Genomic DNA, 19,676 nt, shown 5'->3' with positions numbered 1-19,676 from the left:
AAATAAAAGCAATCTCTTGAAGAAATGTTTATAAAAACTTGCATTGGTATTAGACTTTCTGGTCTAATATCGTAGCTAGTGCATTAAACACCTCTTATCTATAATGAACTTGTTGAGTACGCTCGTACTCATACCACTCTTAATCCCATGCTTAGATTGTCTGAACCATCTGGAGGAGGACTACGACAACAATGAAGGAGCCGAGATTATCAGCTATGATGAACCTGACCTCTCAGGAGGAGTTGAAGGCGTAGACTATCTCATAGTCTACGGAACCGGGGAGGCTTCCGGTGGAGATCAAGCCTAGACAAACCTAGTAGTAGTTGTAGCCGAGCAGCACCAAGTCTTAATATTTAGCTGCTCGAGGAAATAAATGTATCACTTAATGCGACTCATATATTGTAAGTTAAGTTGGGTTCGCCTCGAACCCAGGAGTTTTCCTCTTAGGACCCAAGAGGAGCTCCGAGACGACTTGTGTATGTTAATTGTAATTATATGTGAATGAGTTATGGACCCTGCTATGTTCTGTTGTACTACTCTGAGGGATGTAATATTTGCGGAATGGTACTTCGTGAATGTTATATCAACGACTGGCATACTACAACATGCAGTGGTATGCAGGGTCACCACAGTTGGTATCAGAGCAAAAGCTTTGACCTTAGGTTGGAACCTAGTAAATGGGACCAAACGTTAGGAGTCAAATAGGACTAGTAAAGAATTCTCTAAAAATATGATGTATATTCAATTGAGAATACAACAATCATATCTTTTAGTGCGATAATTCTTTATTATCTCTATTATGATGCATTATTACTAATCTTATAATCTTTCTATTTCTACAGCCAACATGGCAAGTTCACGACCGGGAAGAAACGTGAAAGTTATGGATTCCACACTGAACGAATACCATGGAGGACTTGCAGATATCCTACGAGCCATGTTATTGGAATTTGGGTGCGATCCCCAGATTCCAGTAAAGAAGTACATGTTCTATGATGGACCGGTGTTGGCCAAGTGCAGAGTAGGACTGCGACTTCCCGAATCTTTGGGAATGAGCGTAGTCATGCCAGCTGGAGAAGCTAGGACAACCAACACAGCCTACCATATAGCTGTTATGAGAGCCATAACCGACATAAGGGAACATAAGACGAAGGAGCTTATGGATTCCGAGTTCTCCCATATTCCTCATAATCAGGAGGAAGAAGATCCCATGCTCAACCACTACAAATATGCTAAACGCAAACCCATAGCAGCGGCAAAATATATGGATAATAGCCGTAACTTCATATCATTACTCTTTCAGTTGAACCATCATCTGATAGGAGCAATTGATACGATGCTTGAGGAATTTACTGAACCCAAGGAGGAGAGTAAGGGGAAAGAACCTATGGAGAATGTAGTGCACACACCAGTTTATTCAGCTGGTGACTACATCAGCATTGATCCACTTGCACGTGAACCTACACCTGCTACACCTGGGAACTACCTGGGTAGTTCCTATGGGGGATACGAAGGAGGAGAGGAATCCGGAAACAACCAGCGTTCCGAGACTCCTATCGAGAATTCTAGGGGTTGGCGTTGGGGATCGGATACTGGAACTCATAGTACTTCTGTGTATTATGATGGAGAGATGAATGATGACGCAACAACCCAGAACCAGAGCTATCCTAGTAATGAAGGAGTGGATGGAGGATATCCGACTCAAGTTGAGTCGGGTATGAGTTTTGGTAACCCTTATGGTGGGGCTACAGGAGAGTACACCCGATGGGTGGACTATGACGCACTCAACGATCAGTTTGTGAATACTGATTTCTCCTTAGGATCATCATCTGATTCGGATTACCAGCCAACGGGGAGACCTTATGTTCCAGGGTCTATCAGGAGGATGATACGTCCCCGACGTATCCATAATTTCTGATGTTCCATGTTTGTTTTATGACAATACTTACATGTTTTGCTTACACTTTATGATGATTTCATGCGTTTTCCGGAACTAACCTATTAACAAGATGCCACAGTGCCAGTTCCTGTTTTCTGCTGTTTTTGGTTCCAGAAAGGCTGTTCGGGCAATATTCTCGGAATTGGACGAAATCAACGCCAAACCTCCTATTTTTCCCGGAAGGCTCCAGAACACCGAAGAAGAGTCGGAGAGGGGCCAGGGGGCCACCACACCACATGGCGGCGCGGGCCAGGCCTTGGCCGCGCCGGCCTAGGGTGTGGCGCCCCCAGGTGCCCCCCTGCGCCGCCTCTTCGCCTATAAAAGCCCTTTCGACCTAAAAACGCAGTACCAATTGACGAAACTCCAGAAAGACTCCAGGGGCGCCGCCGCCATCGCGAAACTCCAATTCGGGGGACAGAACTCTGTTCCGGCACCCTGCCGGAACGGGGAAGTGCCCCCGGAAGCCATCTCCATCGACGCCACCGCCTCCATCATGCTCCGTGAGTAGTTCCCCCATGGACTACGGGTTCTAGCAGTAGCTATGTCGGTATACTCTCCCCCATGTACTTCAATACAATGGTCTCATGAGCTGCCTTACATGATTGAGATTCATCTGATGTAATCGGTGTTGTGTTTGTTGGGATCCGATGGATGATACATTATGATTAGTCTATCTATAAAGTTTGTGAAGTTATTGTTGCTGCAATCTTGTTATGCTTAATGCTTGTCACTAGGGCCCGAGTGGCATGATCTTAGATTTGAGCTCTATATTGTTGCTTAGATTGTATCTACAAGTTGTATGCACATGTCACTCCGTCCAGGAACCAATGGCCCCGAAGTGACAGAAATCGGGACAACCGGAGGGGATGGTAGTGATGTGAGGATCACATGTTTTCACGGTGTGTTAATGCTTTGCTCCGGTACTCTATTAAAAGGAGTACCTTAATATCCAGTAGTTTCCCTTGAGGCCCGGCTGCCACCGGCTGGTAGGACAAAAGATGTTGTGCAAGTTTCTCATTGCGAGCACGTACGACTATATACGGAAAACATGCCTACATAATTAATAAGCCTGATGTTCTATCTTAATGCTTTGATTCCTATCAATTGCCCAACTGTAATTTGTTCACCCAACACTTGTCACTTATTGGAGAGTTACCACTAGTGTAGATCGCTGGGAACCCCGGTCCATCTCTCATCATTATATACTCGTTCTACATGTCATTGGAAGTAGTATCAACTATCTTCTCGTGCCATCGCTCTCATATTGCTATTACGCTGCGTATTCTTGTTACTACTGCTCTCATATTACTGTTACTTTCACATCACCCCTGTTGCTAGTGCTTTTCCAGGTACAGCTGAATTGACAACTCAGTTGTTAAGGCTTATAAGTATTCTTTACCTCCCCTTGTGTCGAATCAATAAATTTGGGTTATACTACCCTCAAAGACTATCGCGATCCCCTATACTTGTGGGTCATCAAGACTGTTTTTACGGCGCCGTTGCCGGGAGGCATAGCTCTACTCATAAGTTCACCTGGGGAGTACACTCTACCTCTCTCTCTGTTTTATTTTATTTTGTTTTGCTTAGTTTACTTTTGTCTAGTTTATTTGTGCTTAGTTTATTTCTGTCTAGTATTATTTTGCGTAGTTTACTTTTGCTTAGTTTATTTTTGTCTTGTTTTACTTTTCCTATATACCCAAAAATCCATAAAAATTTGAAAAACCAAAAAATTAAAAACTGCTGTTATGGGAGAACCTACAACCTATTTGGAGCTCATAGAATGTTATAATAATTATAAGAAATCAAGAGCGGGTGAAGTAATGAGTGCTATGATAGAAAAAGTGAATACAATTGCTAAAATCTTGCTTAAACGCCATGATATAAACTGTTGCTCTCAACAGGATACTAAACATCTTAAATTTCAATGTGGCTTTAGTGAGGAAATTTTAATTAAGAACTATAATCGGAATTGCTATATTCATTATGGGTTCGAAGAGGTAGAACAATTTGTCGTGTTTATGGGAGCCTCTGAGATCGAATCCTTCATGGTTGAGAATTATGAAACTTGTGTTGTTTGTAAGGACCTTAAAGATTATGTCTCTTCTATCCTTAATTGTTGCATAGAATGCTTCGGTAATAATCCTTATATCATTGATTATAAAGAGAGACTCATTAATGCACAAGAATGCACTCACAATTTGCAGGAACCTGTGGAAGAAGAAACTGATGAACCTGAAAGCTCATTGGATGAAAAAGAGGAGGAAATTGATGAACTTGAAAGCTCATTGGATGAAAAAGAAGAGGAGAGCGACGAACAAAAGGAGGAAGAATGGATTAGCTACCCATGCCAACCTTCTAATGAGAGTAACTCTTTATCTCTTACACTATTTGATTGTCCTCCATGCTTACCGAAAGAGGTTGAATGTTATGTTCCTGTGGATTCTCTTGAAATAGTACCTATGAGTAATACTTGTGAGAATAATTATGCTACTGTTATTTATGATAATCCATGCTACTTTGATAAATCTTATGATAATGCTTTGTTTGTGCCTGATGTCGAAATGCATGGTACTAAAGAATTTTGCTTAGCAAATGTTTATGATAAAGCTCTAGATGATGGTCCTATGTTACTTGATACTATTAATTGTACTACTAATGAAAATGGGATTGGAGAGTTATTGACTTTATCTATGTGTCCCATATCTCTTGAGATTGATCAACTACCTTGTTATATTATTAATAAAAGTAAGTTTGAAAGTTTTAATTCCACTATTCTTGAACTTGATAAAAATTATATGTTTGGAAATCATGAGAAGCATGCTGCATGTGATAGTTATATTGTTGAGTTTGTTCATGAAGCTACTGAAAATTATTATGAGAGAGGAAAATATGGTAGTAGAAATTTTCATGGTACTAATACACCTCTCTATATGCTGAAATTGTTGAAATTACACTTGTTTTATCTTCCTATGCTTGTTACTTTGCTTTTCATGAACTTGTTTATTTACAAGATTCCTTTGCATAGGAAGCATGTTAGACTTAAATGTGTTTTGGATTTGCCTCTTGATGCTCTCTTTTTCTTCAAATACTATTTCTTGCGAGTGCATCATTAAAACTGCTGAGCCCATCTTAATGGCTATAAAGAAAGCAACTTCTTGGGAGATAACCCATGTGTTATTTTGCTACAGTACTTTGTTTTATATTTGTGTCTTGGAAGTTGTTTACTACTGTAGCAACCTCTCCTTATCTTAGTTTTGTGTTTTGCCAAGTGAAGCCTCTAATCGAAGGTTGATACTAGATTTGGATTTCTGCGCAGAAACAGATTTCTATCTGTGACGAATCTTGGTCTAATTCTCTGTAGGAAACTCAGAAAATTATGCCAATTTACGTGCGTGTTCCTCAGATATGTACGCAACTTTCATTAGTTTTGAGTTTTCTGATTTGAGCAACGGAAGTATTTTATTAAAATTCGTCTTTACTGGCTGTTCTGTTTTGGCAGATTCTGTCTCTGTTTTTTGCATTGTCTCTTGTGGACTTTAAGCGAGGTTTTCTAGACGTAGAGAGCTGTAGCTAATGTTTTATTGAGTTCTTGCAATGTGCCACTACAGGACCAAGGTGGATTCAAATTTTTTGAGTACTAACCCCTCTAATGAAGTTTATGAGAAGTTTGGTGTGAAGGAAGTTTTCAAGGGTCAAGAGAGGAGGATGATATATGATCAAGAAGAGTGAAAAGTCTAAGCTTGGGGATGCCCCCGTGGTTCATCCCTGCATATTTCAAGAAGACTCAAGCGTCTAAGCTTGGGGATGCCCAAGGCATCCCCTTCTTTCATCAACTTATCAGGTTCCTCCCCTGAAACTATATTTTTATTCAGTCACATCTTATGTGCTTTACTTGGAGCGTCTGTATGTTTTATTTTTGTTTTGTTTGAATAAGATCGGATCCTAGCAATCCTTGTTTGGGAGAGAGACACGCTCCACTTTTTCATATGAACACTTGTTCTTCGTTTTACTTTTAATGTTCAATGATAAAAGTTGGAAGCTACAATACTTATCTTTATTTGGTTGGAAGAAGAAAATGCCTCATATGTATTGGATAATTTGACACTTGGCAATTGTTTTGAGCTCTCAAGTAGATCATAAGTTTTTGCATGTAGTTTAAACCTATTAGTGGAGAACTACCGTAAAGCTTGTTAAAATTGGTTTGCATAATTGATCTCTCTTAAGGTCTAGATATTTTCTGGTAAAAGTGTTTGAGCAACAAGGAAGACAGTGTAGAGTATTATAATGCTTGCGATACGTTCTTATGTAAGTTTTGCTGTACCGGTTCATACTTGTGTTTGCTTCAAACAACCTTGCTAGCCTAAGCCTTGTATCGAGAGGGAATACTTCTCATGCATCCAAAATCCTTGAGCCAACCACTATGCCAATTGTGTCCACCATACCTACCTACTATGTGGTATTTCCTGCCATTCCAAAGTAAATTGCTTGAGTGCTACCTTTAAACAATTCAAAATTTATCACCTCTGATTTGTGTCAATGTTTTATAGCTCATGAGGAAGTATGTGGTGTTTAGCTTTCAACCTTGTCATTTACTTTTGACGGACTCTCATATGGACTAGTGGCACATCCGCTTATCCAATAATTTTGCAAAAAGAGCTGGCAATGGGATTCCCAGTCCCAAATTAATTAAACTAATTAGACACTCCTCCATGGTATGTGATTGTTGGAAGGCACCCGAAGGATTCGGTTAGCCATGGCTTGTGTAAGCAAAGGTTGGGGGGAGTGTCATCATCATAATAAAACTAAAATAAAAAGGCACTCCTTCATGGTATGAGATTGTTGGCAGGCACCCGAGGATTCGGTTAGCCATGGTTTGAGAAAGAAAGGTTGGAAGGAGTGCCACCCAAAAATAAAATAAAATGGGAGCCGCTCTTAAAAGTCCGGTTGGCGAGGTAGTTAGTGTACCCATTACCATTCGTTGACAACAACAAACACCTCTCAAAATTTTACTTTTTATGCTCTCTATATGTTTTCAAAACCAAAGCTCTAGCACAAATATAGCAATCGATGCTTTCCTCTTTGAAGGACCATTCTTTTACTTTATGTTGAGTCAGTATACCTACTTCCTTCCATCTTAGAAGCAAACACTTGTGTCAACTGTGCATTGATTCTTACATACTTGCATATTTGCATTCATCATATTACTTTGTGTTGACAATTATCCATGAGATGTGCATGTTGAAAGTTGAAAGCAACCACTGAAACTTATATCTTCCTTTGTGTTGCTTCGATGCCTTTACTTTGAATCTATTGCTTTATGAGTTAACTCTTGTGCAATCTTTTGATGCTTGTCTTGAAAGTACTCTCCATGAAAAGTTTTGCTATATGTTATCTACTTGTTAGCAACTATAGATCATTGCCTTGAGTCACTTCATTCATTTCATATGCTTTGTAATAGTATGATCAAGGTTATGTAAGTAGCATGTCACTACAGAAATTATTCTTTTTATCGTTTACCTGCTCGGGACGAGCAGGAACTAAGCTTGGGGATGCTGATACGTCCCCGACGTATCCATAATTTCTGATGTTCCATGTTTGTTTTATGACAATACTTACATGTTTTGCTTACACTTTATGATGATTTCATGTGTTTTCCGGAACTAACCTATTAACAAGATGCCACGGTGCAGTTCTGTTTCTGCTGTTTTTGGTTCCAGAAAGGCTGTTCGGGCAATATTCTCGGAATTGGACGAAATCAACGCCAAACCTCCTATTTTTCCCGGAAGGCTCCAGAACACCGAAGAAGAGTCGGAGAGGGGCCAGGGGGCCACCACACCACATGGCGGCGCGGGCCAGGCCTTGGCCGCGCCGGCCTAGGGTGTGGCGCCCCCAGGTGCCCCCCTGCGCCGCCTCTTCGCCTATAAAAGCCCTTTCGACCTAAAAACGCAGTACCAATTGACGAAACTCCAGAAAGACTCCAGGGTCGCGGCCGCCATCGCGAAACTCCCAGTCGGGGGACAGAACTCTGTTCCGGCACCCTGCCGGAACGGGGAAGTGCCCCCGGAAGCCATCTCCATCGACGCCACCGCCTCCATCATGCTCCGTGAGTAGTTCCCCCATGGACTACGGGTTCTAGCAGTAGCTATGTCGGTATACTCTCCCCCATGTACTTCAATACAATGGTCTCATGAGCTGCCTTACATGATTGAGATTCATCTGATGTAATCGGTGTTGTGTTTGTTGGGATCCGATGGATGATACATTATGATTAGTCTATCTATAAAGTTTGTGAAGTTATTGTTGCTGCAATCTTGTTATGCTTAATGCTTGTCACTAGGGCCCGAGTGGCATGATCTTAGATTTGAGCTCTATATTGTTGCTTAGATTGTATCTACAAGTTGTATGCACATGTCACTGTCCGGAACCAATGGCCCCGAAGTGACAGAAATCGGGACAACCGGAGGGGATGGTAGTGATGTGAGGATCACATGTTTTCACGGTGTGTTAATGCTTTGCTCCGGTACTCTATTAAAAGGAGTACCTTAATATCCAGTAGTTTCCCTTGAGGCCCGGCTGCCACCGGCTGGTAGGACAAAAGATGTTGTGCAAGTTTCTCATTGCGAGCACATACGACTATATACGGAAAACATGCCTACATAATTAATAAGCCTGATGTTCTATCTTAATGCTTTGATTCCTATCAATTGCCCAACTGTAATTTGTTCACCCAACACTTGTCACTTATTGGAGAGTTACCACTAGTGTAGATCGCTGGGAACCCCGGTCCATCTCTCATCATTATATACTCGTTCTACATGTCATTGGAAGTAGTATCAACTATCTTCTCGTGCCATCGCTCTCATATTGCTATTACGCTCTTTGTATTCTTGTTACTACTGCTCTCATATTACTGTTACTTTCACATCACCCCTGTTGCTAGTGCTTTTCCAGGTACAGCTGAATTGACAACTCAGTTGTTAAGGCTTATAAGTATTCTTTACCTCCCCTTGTGTCGAATCAATAAATTTGGGTTATACTACCCTCGAAGACTATCGCGATCCCCTATACTTGTGGGTCATCAGAGGACGACACGTTCGACCGGATGGAAGCCTGGAATGTACCGGGAGTGAAGATCGACTAGAGTCCACCAAGGGAGGCGTGGCTATAATACACAAGTACCACGTGTATTATAGTTTGTAATATTGTATAAATTTGTACATATACTTTAATAAGTGAGTTTGCATACTCACATCGACTTGAGTATTGTAATAAGACCACTTATGTATGTATATACAGGGTATATGTTTTGTATGATTTGGATTTGCTTCTTGATTTCCATTGCGTGACTAGTTCTGTGCACAAAGTTGAGCTCAGAAAACTTGCGCACGGAGTAATTATGAGTATCATCTTGTGTTGCAGAACTAGGGGGATTATGTTGGGAACGTTAGGAAACGAGACTGAAGCGCAGCGCATGGAGCGCGAAGCAAAAGAAAAGGAAGAGGCTGAGGGTGCAGCCAGAGATCAGTTTCCACCACCACCATGATACGTCTCCGACGTATCGATAATTTCTTATGTTCCATGCCACATTATTGATGTTATCTACATGTTTTATGCACACTTTATGTCATATTCGTGCATTTTCTGGAACTAACCTATTAACAAGATGCCGAAGTGCCGATTCTTGTTTTCTGCTGTTTTGGTTTCAGAAATCCTAGTAAGAAAATATTCTCGAAATTGGACGAAATCAAAGCCCAGGGGCCTATTTTCTCACGAAGCTTCCGTAAGTCCGAAGGAGACGAAGAGGGGCCACGGAGGGGCCACACCCTAGGCGGCGCGGCCCCCCTTGGCCGCGCGGCCCGTGGTGTGGGGCCCCGTGCCGCCTCTTGACCTGCCCTTCCGCCTATAAAAAGTCTCCGTGACGAAACCCCCGTGCATCGAGAGCCACGATACGGAAAACCTTCCAGAGACGCCGCCGCCGCCGATCCCATCTCGGGGGATCCAGGAGATCGCCTCCGGCACCCTGCCGGAGAGGGGAATCATCTCCCGGAGGACTCTACGCCGCCATGGTCGCCTCCGGTGTGATGTGTGAGTAGTCTACCCCTGGACTATGGGTCCATAGCAGTAGCTAGATGGTTGTCTTCTCCCCATTGTGCTATCATTGTCGGATCTTGTGAGCTGCCTAACATGATCAAGATCATCTATCTGTAATTCTATATGTTGCGTTTGTTGGGATCCGATGAATAGAGAATACTTGTTATGTTGATTATCAAAGTTATATCTATGTGTTGTTTATGATCTTGCATGCTCTCCGTTATTAGTAGATGCTCTGGCCAAGTTGATGCTAGTAACTCCAAGAGGGAGTATTTATGCTCGATAGTGGGTTCATGTCTCCGTGAATCTGGAGGAGTGACAAGAACCACTAAGATTACGGATGTCTTTGTTGCCACTAGGGATAAAACATTAGTGCTATGTTCAAGGATGTAGTCACTAGTTACATTACGCACCATACTTAATGCAATTGTCTCTGTTGTTAGCAACTTAATACCGGAGGGGTTCGGATGATAACCTGAAGGTGGACTTTTTAGGCATAGATGCAGTTGGATGACGGTCTATGTACTTTGTCGTAATGCCCAATTAAATCTCACTATACTCATCATGATATGTATGTGCATGGTCATGCTCTCTTTATTTGTCAATTGCCCAACTGTAATTTGTTCACCCAACATGCTGTTCGTCTTATGGGAGAGACACCTCTAGTGAACTGTGGACCCCGGTCCAATTCTCTTTACTGAAATACAATCTACTGCAATACTTGTTCTACTGTTTTCTGCAAACAATCATCTTCCACACAATACGGTTAACTCTTTGTTACAGCAAGCCGGTGAGATTGACAACCTCACTGTTTCGTTGGGGCAAAGTACTTTGGTTGTGTTGTGCAGGTTCCACGTTGGCGCCGGAATCACTGGTGTTGCGCCGCACTACATCTCGCCGCCATCAACCTTCAACGTGCTTCTTGACTCCTACTGGTCCGATTAAACCTTGGTTTCTTACTGAGGGAAACTTGCCGCTGTGCGCATCACACCTTCCTCTTGGGGTTCCCAACGGACGTGCCAACCACACGCATCACACCACCACCCATGACTCAGCAAAACTTTATCCAGTACATGCAGCTGGTGGAATAGAGGCAGCGTGTAACGCTGGAACAGCAGAATAAATTCTTTCAAGAGTTGCTACAGCAGAACAGGGTGGAGAGACCTGAGAACCCTGGAGTCACATTAGCAGACTTCCAAAACACCAAGCCGATATCTTTCGCATACGCGCCCGAGCCAATGGACGCGGAAGATTGGCTGATGGATACTGAGCGCATGCTCAACACTGTTGGATGCAACGACCAAGAGAAGGTTCGATATGCTACCCATCTGCTATGTGGACCTGCCGCATCATGGTGGGACAACATTGTAGCCGTTTATCCGGCAGGAAAGGTATTTACCTGGGAGGAATTTGCAAGGAAGTTCAGGGAATCCTTTTAGCCGCATCATGGCGAACCCTTTTTGCTTTATTATTAGATAGATTACAGAGATCGTGCCCAACTAACGTGAGTGAAACTCATGCACATCGATCCAACTGATCCGTGCCATCCCCACGGCCCGATCGTGCGTTGATTAGACTAGGTAAATCCGGGATTCAACTAACCACTAACCCATGAACATTATGGAGGAATAAAAAGGTCACCGTATTCTCAAAAAAAAAAAAAAAACCACTAACCCCGGTCCACCTCTAAGAGCTTAACTGAAGGGAAACTAACTGTTGTCGACAACAGGCTGACGAACAACAGTTTCCTGACGAAACTGAAACTGAAACTCTGAAAAAAACGCTATACTGACGCACAAGATTTATTCAACACTAGATACGCGACAATTAGTCAAGTCTAGAGGCAATCATCTGTCTCAAAGTGGCTTAACAATGTAGAACTGTAGAGGAGTAAACGTGGCACGGTAAGCAAAAGAAAAAGAAAAAAGACAATGAGTCCAACCGAACAAAATGGTTTTGGAGATTCACAGGTGTTGTTCTGAGAGCTCAAATGCTCTCAATTAAAAATTATAATTTTAAATATTTACCGTCCTCCAAATAAAGAAATGAAACATATGAAAACAATAGTGTAAAGTAAAAATTGATTTTCAAAACGAATGCGGACAATTTATATAGTATTGACGCATGTGGAATATACTGTAACATATTTTTTTTTGTAACCGATCAACTATTATACTAAAATTTGAGACTTCACTAATGTAGTGATAACTGATCTTACATAGGCTCATAAGCAAGGTATCATCACCGCCAAAACATTTTTTTCCTAAACCTAGCCTTTTCAACAAAAGAAACAGAATAATCTCAGCTATAATCTTAAAGTCAGGAGCAGCGAACATACTAAATTTTTATAGTTAATTGCATTGTTCTATCATATTAGCAGCATATAGAACTAGTTCTTATAGTTAATTGCATTGTTCTATCATTATTTATGCATGGGCCTAGGCAGCGCGGCGATCTTCCATCGATACGACAGCAGCTCGTACTGCCCGACGCTGCGGCACATCTGGAAGAAGTAGGGGCGGTGGTTGGAGGGTGAGGCGGCGGCTCGAGGGGAAGAAGCGGGCTCGTCGGCGATGGCGAAGAAGAGCTCGCCGGCTTGGCGGGTCGAGCGACGGTGTTGCGCGGCGCGGGGTCAACGGCGGCGCGCGGATTGTTGCGACCGGACGCTGCGCAAGCGGTGAGGGCTGGCGTCGCGCAGGCTGGATGGATGGCTGCGTGCGGTTGTGTCGGGAGAATAAGGTTGGGCAGAGAAAGGAGGTACCTCGAGCCCACACACGCGGATGTGTCGATGTCACGTCTAATGCTTCGCATCCAATGGCCACGCACCAGGAGGTTGCGATACAAGGGATCCCGAGGGAGATCAATCATTTTCCAAATTTGAAAGAAAATGACGTACGAAAATTTTGAAAAAAAATCTTACTTCCTTTATTAGGATCAGCAGGATTGTAAAGAAAAATGAAGGAGGAAAATTTTGAAAAAAATTAGCAGCTTATAAACTCCAAATATCGTCCTTTCCCCAAAAAGAACTGCTTGGTTTAGAACAAGTTAAGTTCCAAAATCTTATATCCCAGCACACTGGAAACTAAGGTTTCAAAGTTTTAAAAAAAGACGGAAGCTCGAAATGAGCCCGGCTTTGAATTAACGAAGCCATCAACCGGCTAGGAATACAACACACACGCGCCAAGCGCACACTGAAACCCAATCAAAAGACAACACATATAATGTTAAACCCGCTGAAGCGTCAACTTGATCCATGAAGAGGGAGCCTTGTCTTCTGCAGCACCGGAGCAATCGCGGCCATGTCCACACCAACAAACCTCCACCGCACCAAGACTGCAATCCACGGGGAACTTCAACAACGGGCCGACCACCTGGCAGAGCATGAGGAACCAAAGGAGGGAGGGGTCTTGCGGCGCCGCCTCCAATAAGGTGAATGGCGCAAGTATGCATCATCGTCGCCGGCAGAGACAAAGGTCCTGCAAAGTTTTCTCCCAGACCCGAGAGCCACCACCCCTGGAGCTCGGACTAGGTCCAGACCAAGAACACAACATCTTCCCCTGGCGTTGGGATAAGCACACTGGCAAGACCACGACCAGACGCCGACCTAGCAAAGCCTCCCAAGGCGCTAGGGAGGACATCAGCTACCGCAGCAAACCGTGTAAAAGTAGCCAAGCCGACGCTACGAGATGGCTGCGACACCAGCGGGAGGTCACAGGGTGATCCACAAGACACTTCGAGAGAGGCATGCCCAAAGCGAGCCCCCCAAGAAAAGTAGGCTGAGACGGAGGGACGAAGCCCATCACTTCGATCAGGAGAGACATCATCGGGACGCCTTCAACAAGGGAACGACACCCGCAGGTGCCGCCGTCACCGGCACATGCGACAACCATGTGCATCTTTCACCGAGGTCCAAAACCCGATCAATGTTCCGGACACCATCGCGAGGACGTAGAGCAGATAGAGCAGAAATCACTACCGCGCCCCAACCAAAGTCGAAACCTGAACTAGCCCCAACTAGACTCAACCGCAAGGTGAACGCCAACTGGCTGGCAATGCCCGGCCAGGCCCAGATCTAGACATCAACGACGCTAGGTCGGCGGCAACCCGACGATCCCACCATCCCGAGGGCGTCAACACCTGCACAGGCACGGCCAAACTGATCGGAGGGGGAAAAACCAGACTTTAGCCACCGAGGCAGCTGCAGTACTTGGCAAGCTGCCAAGCCGGCGAGCAAGCGGCGGCCCAGGGACCCATCCCACATAGCCAACCAGGACATAGCCCCCAAGCTACACCAAAACCGCCGGAGAGCCCCCGAGAACATGGGACTCCGACGTCAATGGACACTACGGTCGCCGGACCCGGGCCCGACGGACCTACAACAGGGCCAGCCATGGCTGAGGCGCTGGCAACCACCAGCGGTCAAGGCCACCAGCAGCGAGAGGAGCCGGCCGGGCCCTAACAGGCCCAGATCTGGGCCCACAAGCCCAGATCCCACGGCCACGAGCAAACCCTAGGCGTCCATGCCGCCGGAGGACGAAGCAGCGGCGCGCGCGAGGACCCTTCCGTGCCGCGGCCGACAGCCTCGCGCCCCCCCACGGCTGGAGCTGCGCTGGACAGAGCCGCTTCCGGCGGGCCTCACCACGGCCAGGGCACGGACCGCCCCATTGGGCCCTGCAGGCGCGCGGTGGGAGGGGAAAGCCGCCGCCGTCAGCACCGCCCGGGCTTTGCCCGCCGGCGGGAGAGCCGGCGGCGGCGATGGGGGAAGGGGGGAGGGGCGGCGCTAGAGGTGGAGGAGGCGGGGGCACCCCGGTCGCCCCACGGGGGGGGGGGGGGGGAGCGACGGGAGCGGTTTCCTGTCTATTCCCAATCGTGGTTTCAAAGTTTTTACGAGCAGCAAATCTCCAGAACCTGGCACGATCAGATTTTACGATCAAACTGAAAACCTGAAGAAAAAAAATCATACGCCATGTCCAGGACACTAGTTTCTGAAGAGTGAAGAATAGCAAATCTCAGAACATGGCATGATCAAATTTTGGACGAAAGCTCAAGAGAGGTTTTGCACTGTATTTCATATGGCAACGACCTTCGATGAACAACCGCTCAGCAGCTATACTGACTTGGGCTTGGGCATAGAAGAAACAAATCCATAATGTCTTTTCTCAACTAGTCTGCAAATGTAGGATAAAAGAAAAGAATAAAAGCGAGGCTGACTGGGCAAACGGTTTTTGAAACTGGACTGATTTCGTTCCAAAAGCTTAAATGATCTCGAGTTAAATTAGGTGTTCAAAGTTTTACCATTCTACGAATAAACAAAAGAAACACATGTCAAAACAGCTTAATATTTTGGAATATAGTGCATCATCAGCACTTTGATAATTTCAAAATTCAGCACCAATCAATTATATATGTTGCTAAATAACTTGCCATGATGCTGCTAACTGCTAATAAATATTCACATTTTCACAATAGACATGGCCTTAGAAATAAGCGCACTGCACACAACTGGAAAAAATTGAACAATAATGTACAGCTACTGAACGAAACAAAAAAATCTTAGAGAATGATACTGATAGTCTGATACTTGCTAAACTTAGACGAGTGCAAAATAATCGTTGATAGAAGCTAATCTCAGGTTGGTACGATGTGAACTGAAGCAACTAGGCTGAAGTAGTTGATCCACGGCCATCTTACTAGATTTTGCGAGTCTTTGCTGCTTTCTCCCATATATCAGCAAAGATAGCAGGGCAGTCCCTTTTGAGGTTCTTATACCCTTGAGTTTCCACCACATCATCCATTCTATCTGAAGAGTTGATAAACTGAATGCAGGCATCTTTGAGGTGGCTGCAATGGTGCTGGTCGGCTAAAGCTAAGGTGGTGGCCACGGTCCCGGCGTAGAGATTCTGGCAAAGCTTTCTCTCGCACATCAGCTTCATCCTTTCGATGCCATACCTATCCGCCGCCACCAGCAAATGCCTGAGCATTTCATCATACTCATCATCGTTGCCGTCGTCGTCGTCATCGAGGTCATCCAAGGGAGGCAGCGAATCGGTGTAGATGAAGTGAAGCAGTCCCCTGAAAACGGCGGGCTGCATATCCTCGACGGTCACGCTGCGCCTGCTCTCGTCCCTCATCGGCCCGTAGAAGTCCACCCAGAAGACGGGCGACCGCATCGCTAGGATGATCTTGTGAGCCGGGAAAACCTCGTCTTTGACCTTGAAAGACACGTCGGCGCCCTCGGTTGCCTCCAGCAATCTACTGAGGTTGTCGACCAATTCGGAGGGCGGCACCTTGGGGGTGATGCTGTAAAGCTTGACATCGGACTCCTCGTGCGGGGGCATGAGCTTGATGACGCTGAGATTGCACTCCACGACAAGCGCGTCGTTCAGGATGTAGGGCGACTCTTGGAGCTCGCTCTTCCTCATCAGCTTGTTGTAGCCCCAGGAGGCAGAACTGCCTTCACGGGTGCTAAACACACGGGGTCCTTCATGGAAAGATTTTGGCCAGGTGAAAGCCGGGGCCGTCCGGACCTGGTCGACCAGCCTCAGATCGTAGAGCACCCTCGTCTCGGCGTTCTCCGTCTTGAGCTCGAGATAAAGTGAAACGTAGTCTTTGCTGCTCTCCTCGTCGCCGTCGGGGTAGAAGCAGATGACCCAATCGTAGCCGCCGGCGGCGAAGGTGTTGGACTCGACGACCTTGCCAACCCCGAGGCCCGTGTACAGGCTGTAGCCGTCAATCTTGAACAAGTGTGTGCCCCGCGCGGTCTCTGGGGTGCAGGTCGAGCCCGAAACGCTTGGGCTTGGGGGGGATGACGCGGCCATTGCTCGATTGGAGATCAGCGGGGAAGGAGAACAAGAACTGCTACCAGGCGATTTGGTACGCTCGCGGGGGGGGGGGGGGGGGGGGGGCGGCGCGCGAGGAGATTCGGGAGGGGGACGGGGTTGGTGACTTGGTGTCGAGGCGATTTAACAGGCGAGGGTTTGCACGACTTGGGAGGTTTTACTCGGACGGCTTAACTTATACTCAAATCAAATCAAATCTGTCTGTTTTCCGTTCAAATTAAATCAGATCAACATGTCAAAAAGAAAAATCAAGGTGGACTTTTAGAGCAGATGCTCCGCGCGTGGCCGTATCCGTACCATCTATATTGCATCAAGATTTGTGGTAGCTCTTTTTTCTCCCTCTCAAATAACTTCTTATTTTTGTATCTCTCACACCAAACAATCTTTGAACTTGGAATTTTGCAGATCACTCGAACATAACAACTAGAATCTGGAGAAAATATTTTGGATTTCTATGTCATTACGTATATATATATTTCAAGAATTTATTTTGAATGTTAAAATAATTTGAAATTTGAAATTGCAAAAAATATCCAAACTATTTCCCCCTATTCGAGATATAAAAAATAAAAAATCAAAAAGTGCAAAGGTGTGCGCGTGTGCGAAGATTTCCCAAAAATCAAATCAAATTTCCCTACATATGTTTTTTTTTCTTTTTTTTCTTTATCGAAAAAACATATGTTCTTTTCCATTTTGAACACAGTCAGATTGAACACACAACTGTTTTAGATTTCCTCTCCCTACCACAATCTTCTCACCTCAAGTAGAATAGATCACGTGCTGGGGGCGGTTGAATGGCATTCTCTATTCGCGGGGCGGGAAGTTTTCTGTAGAGTAACCACATCCATGGCGATGGTGCTGCCATGTCCCATCGCGAGGTGCTCCCATCCCCTTCTGAAAGTCTGAAAGGATACGGATGTCGCCTAGAGGGGGGGGGGGGTTGAATAGGCGGTTTAAACTTTTACGAGATGGGCTTAACAAATGCGGAATAAAACTAGCGTTTACTTTGTCAAGCCCAAAGCCTATATACTATGGTTCACCTATGTGCACCAACAACTTATTCTAAGAAAAGGTTCACCTAAGTGCACCAACAACTTATGCTAAGCAATACAAGCAAGTATGTGATAGCAAGATATATATAACTTCAAGCACGATGGCTATCACAAGGTAAAGTGCATAAGTAAAGAGCTCGGGTATAGAGATAACCGAGGCACGCGGGAGACGATGATTTATCCCGAAGTTCACACTCTTGCGAGTGCTAATCTCCGTTGGAGAGGTGCGGTGGCTTAGTGCTCCCGAACGCCACAAGAGGCTCACCTTGAGGTGTGGTTGCTCGATGCACACCAACGCCACAAAGGCCTCACCCCAAGATGCGGTACTCACACCACACACCGAACGCCACGAAGGCGCCTCACCTAAATCTCCGGTGACCCTCGCCACAAAGGCCTAGGTCACGGTTCCACTAAGGGATTTCCTTCTAGGCGGAAACCGGGCCTTACACAAAGATTGGGGCACACATCCACAACTTAATTGGAGGCTCCCAACAAACCGCCACAAAGGCCTAGAATCCGTCTAGGGTTCCAAGAACCCAAGAGTAACAACCTTCTTGCTTTCACCACCACGAATCACCGTGGAGAACTCAAACCGATGCACCAAATGCAATGGCAAGAACACCACAAAGATGCTCAAGTCCTTCTCTCTCAAATTCCAACAAAGCTACAAAAGCTATTGGGGGAATAAGAGAGGAAGAACAAAGGAATTCACAAAGAACACCAAGATCAAGATCTAGAGAGTTCCACTCACAAAGAGATGGATTTGATTGGTAGAAATGTAGATCTAGATCTCCTCTCTCTTTTCCCTCAAATGGGGGCAAGAATCATGGAGGGATTGAGAGATGGAGCAAGCTTCTCTAGTTCAACAATGTAGGAGAGAGAGAGTGAGAGAAGCAGCAGCCCAAGGAGGAAGAAGGGGGGTATTTATACCCCCAAGAAAATCGAGCCGTTTGGGCAAAACCAGGGCCGGATATTCCGGCCCAAGTTGGGGCCGGATTATCCGGGGGGCGGATAATTCGGCCTCAGGGACAAAACCTGGACAAAATCCGGCCAAAAATCCGGCCCCTATCCAGAGCTGCTTTTCTTCCGGTCCTTAGCCGATTTCGGGGGGGGGGGGGGGCGGATATTTCCGAAATATCCGGCCCGGATAATCCGGCCCGGATATTTCTGAAAAATCCGGCCTGGCAAAACTGCAGAAACACCAAAACTAAAACGGGCATAACTTTAGCATCCGGACTCCGATTTTGATGATCTTGGGCTTGTTTTGAAGCTAGGAACAAGCTCTACAAGATCATGCAGGAAACCATCATAGTCCAACAAGGTAGGATAGAAACAAATGATGAAAGGTTTGACCTATCTAAAAAAGACATACCGGTAAAACCTCCAATCTCGAAAATGCAACAAGTTGCCCATGCAAAAACCATTCTCAATGAACTAGAGCTTGTCATGAGAATAAGCACAAGCTCTAAAACATCACATGGATAAGATCCAAATAAAACCAAGAAAGATGATGAACCAAACTTGAAAACGCAACAAGTGATCTATGCGAAATCCGTTTTCGATGAACTAGAGCTTGTCATGAGAATAAGCACAAGCTCTAAAACATCACATGGATAAGGTCCAAATAACAACCAAGAAAGATGATGCAAGGATGCAAAGGTTTGAGCTCTCTCCGAACGATACGATCGAGTTAGTCACTCGAGAGCCCTCTTGATAGTACGGCAACTAAACTATAAACCGGTCTCCAACTACACT

General features: G+C 45.2%; 1 protein-coding gene across 1 annotated transcript; it reads right to left on the bottom strand.

The window, feature by feature from the left end:
- Window positions 1–15,648: 15,648 nt before the first annotated feature.
- Window positions 15,649–17,734, bottom strand: LOC127314282 (BTB/POZ and MATH domain-containing protein 1-like). Its single transcript, XM_051344729.2, has 2 exons — window positions 17,628–17,734; window positions 15,649–16,885 (listed from the first exon to the last, which is right to left on the bottom strand). Exons 1-2 carry the CDS (start codon window positions 17,732–17,734, stop codon window positions 15,721–15,723), a joined length of 1,272 nt encoding a protein of 423 aa, XP_051200689.2. The 3' UTR covers window positions 15,649–15,720.
- Between the last annotated feature and the right edge of the window lie 1,942 nt (window positions 17,735–19,676).

This window comes from Lolium perenne, chromosome 7 (assembly GCF_019359855.2).
Source record: "Lolium perenne isolate Kyuss_39 chromosome 7, Kyuss_2.0, whole genome shotgun sequence".
NCBI classification, from domain to species: Eukaryota; Viridiplantae; Streptophyta; class Magnoliopsida; order Poales; family Poaceae; genus Lolium; species Lolium perenne.
The sequence above is the reverse complement of the archived record's forward strand: the minus strand, read 5'-3'. Positions and strand labels throughout refer to the sequence as shown.

Excerpts from the sequence above, each read along its gene's own strand:
- LOC127314282 (XM_051344729.2), bottom strand. The coding sequence starts at position 17,734 with ATGGCAGCACCATCGCCATGGATGTGGTTACTCTACAGAAAACTTCCC. Across the intron at positions 16,886-17,627 it reads CGTGATCTATTCTACTTGAG|TTCTTGTTCTCCTTCCCCGC; the intron begins GTGAGAAGATTG and ends GCCTGGTAGCAG.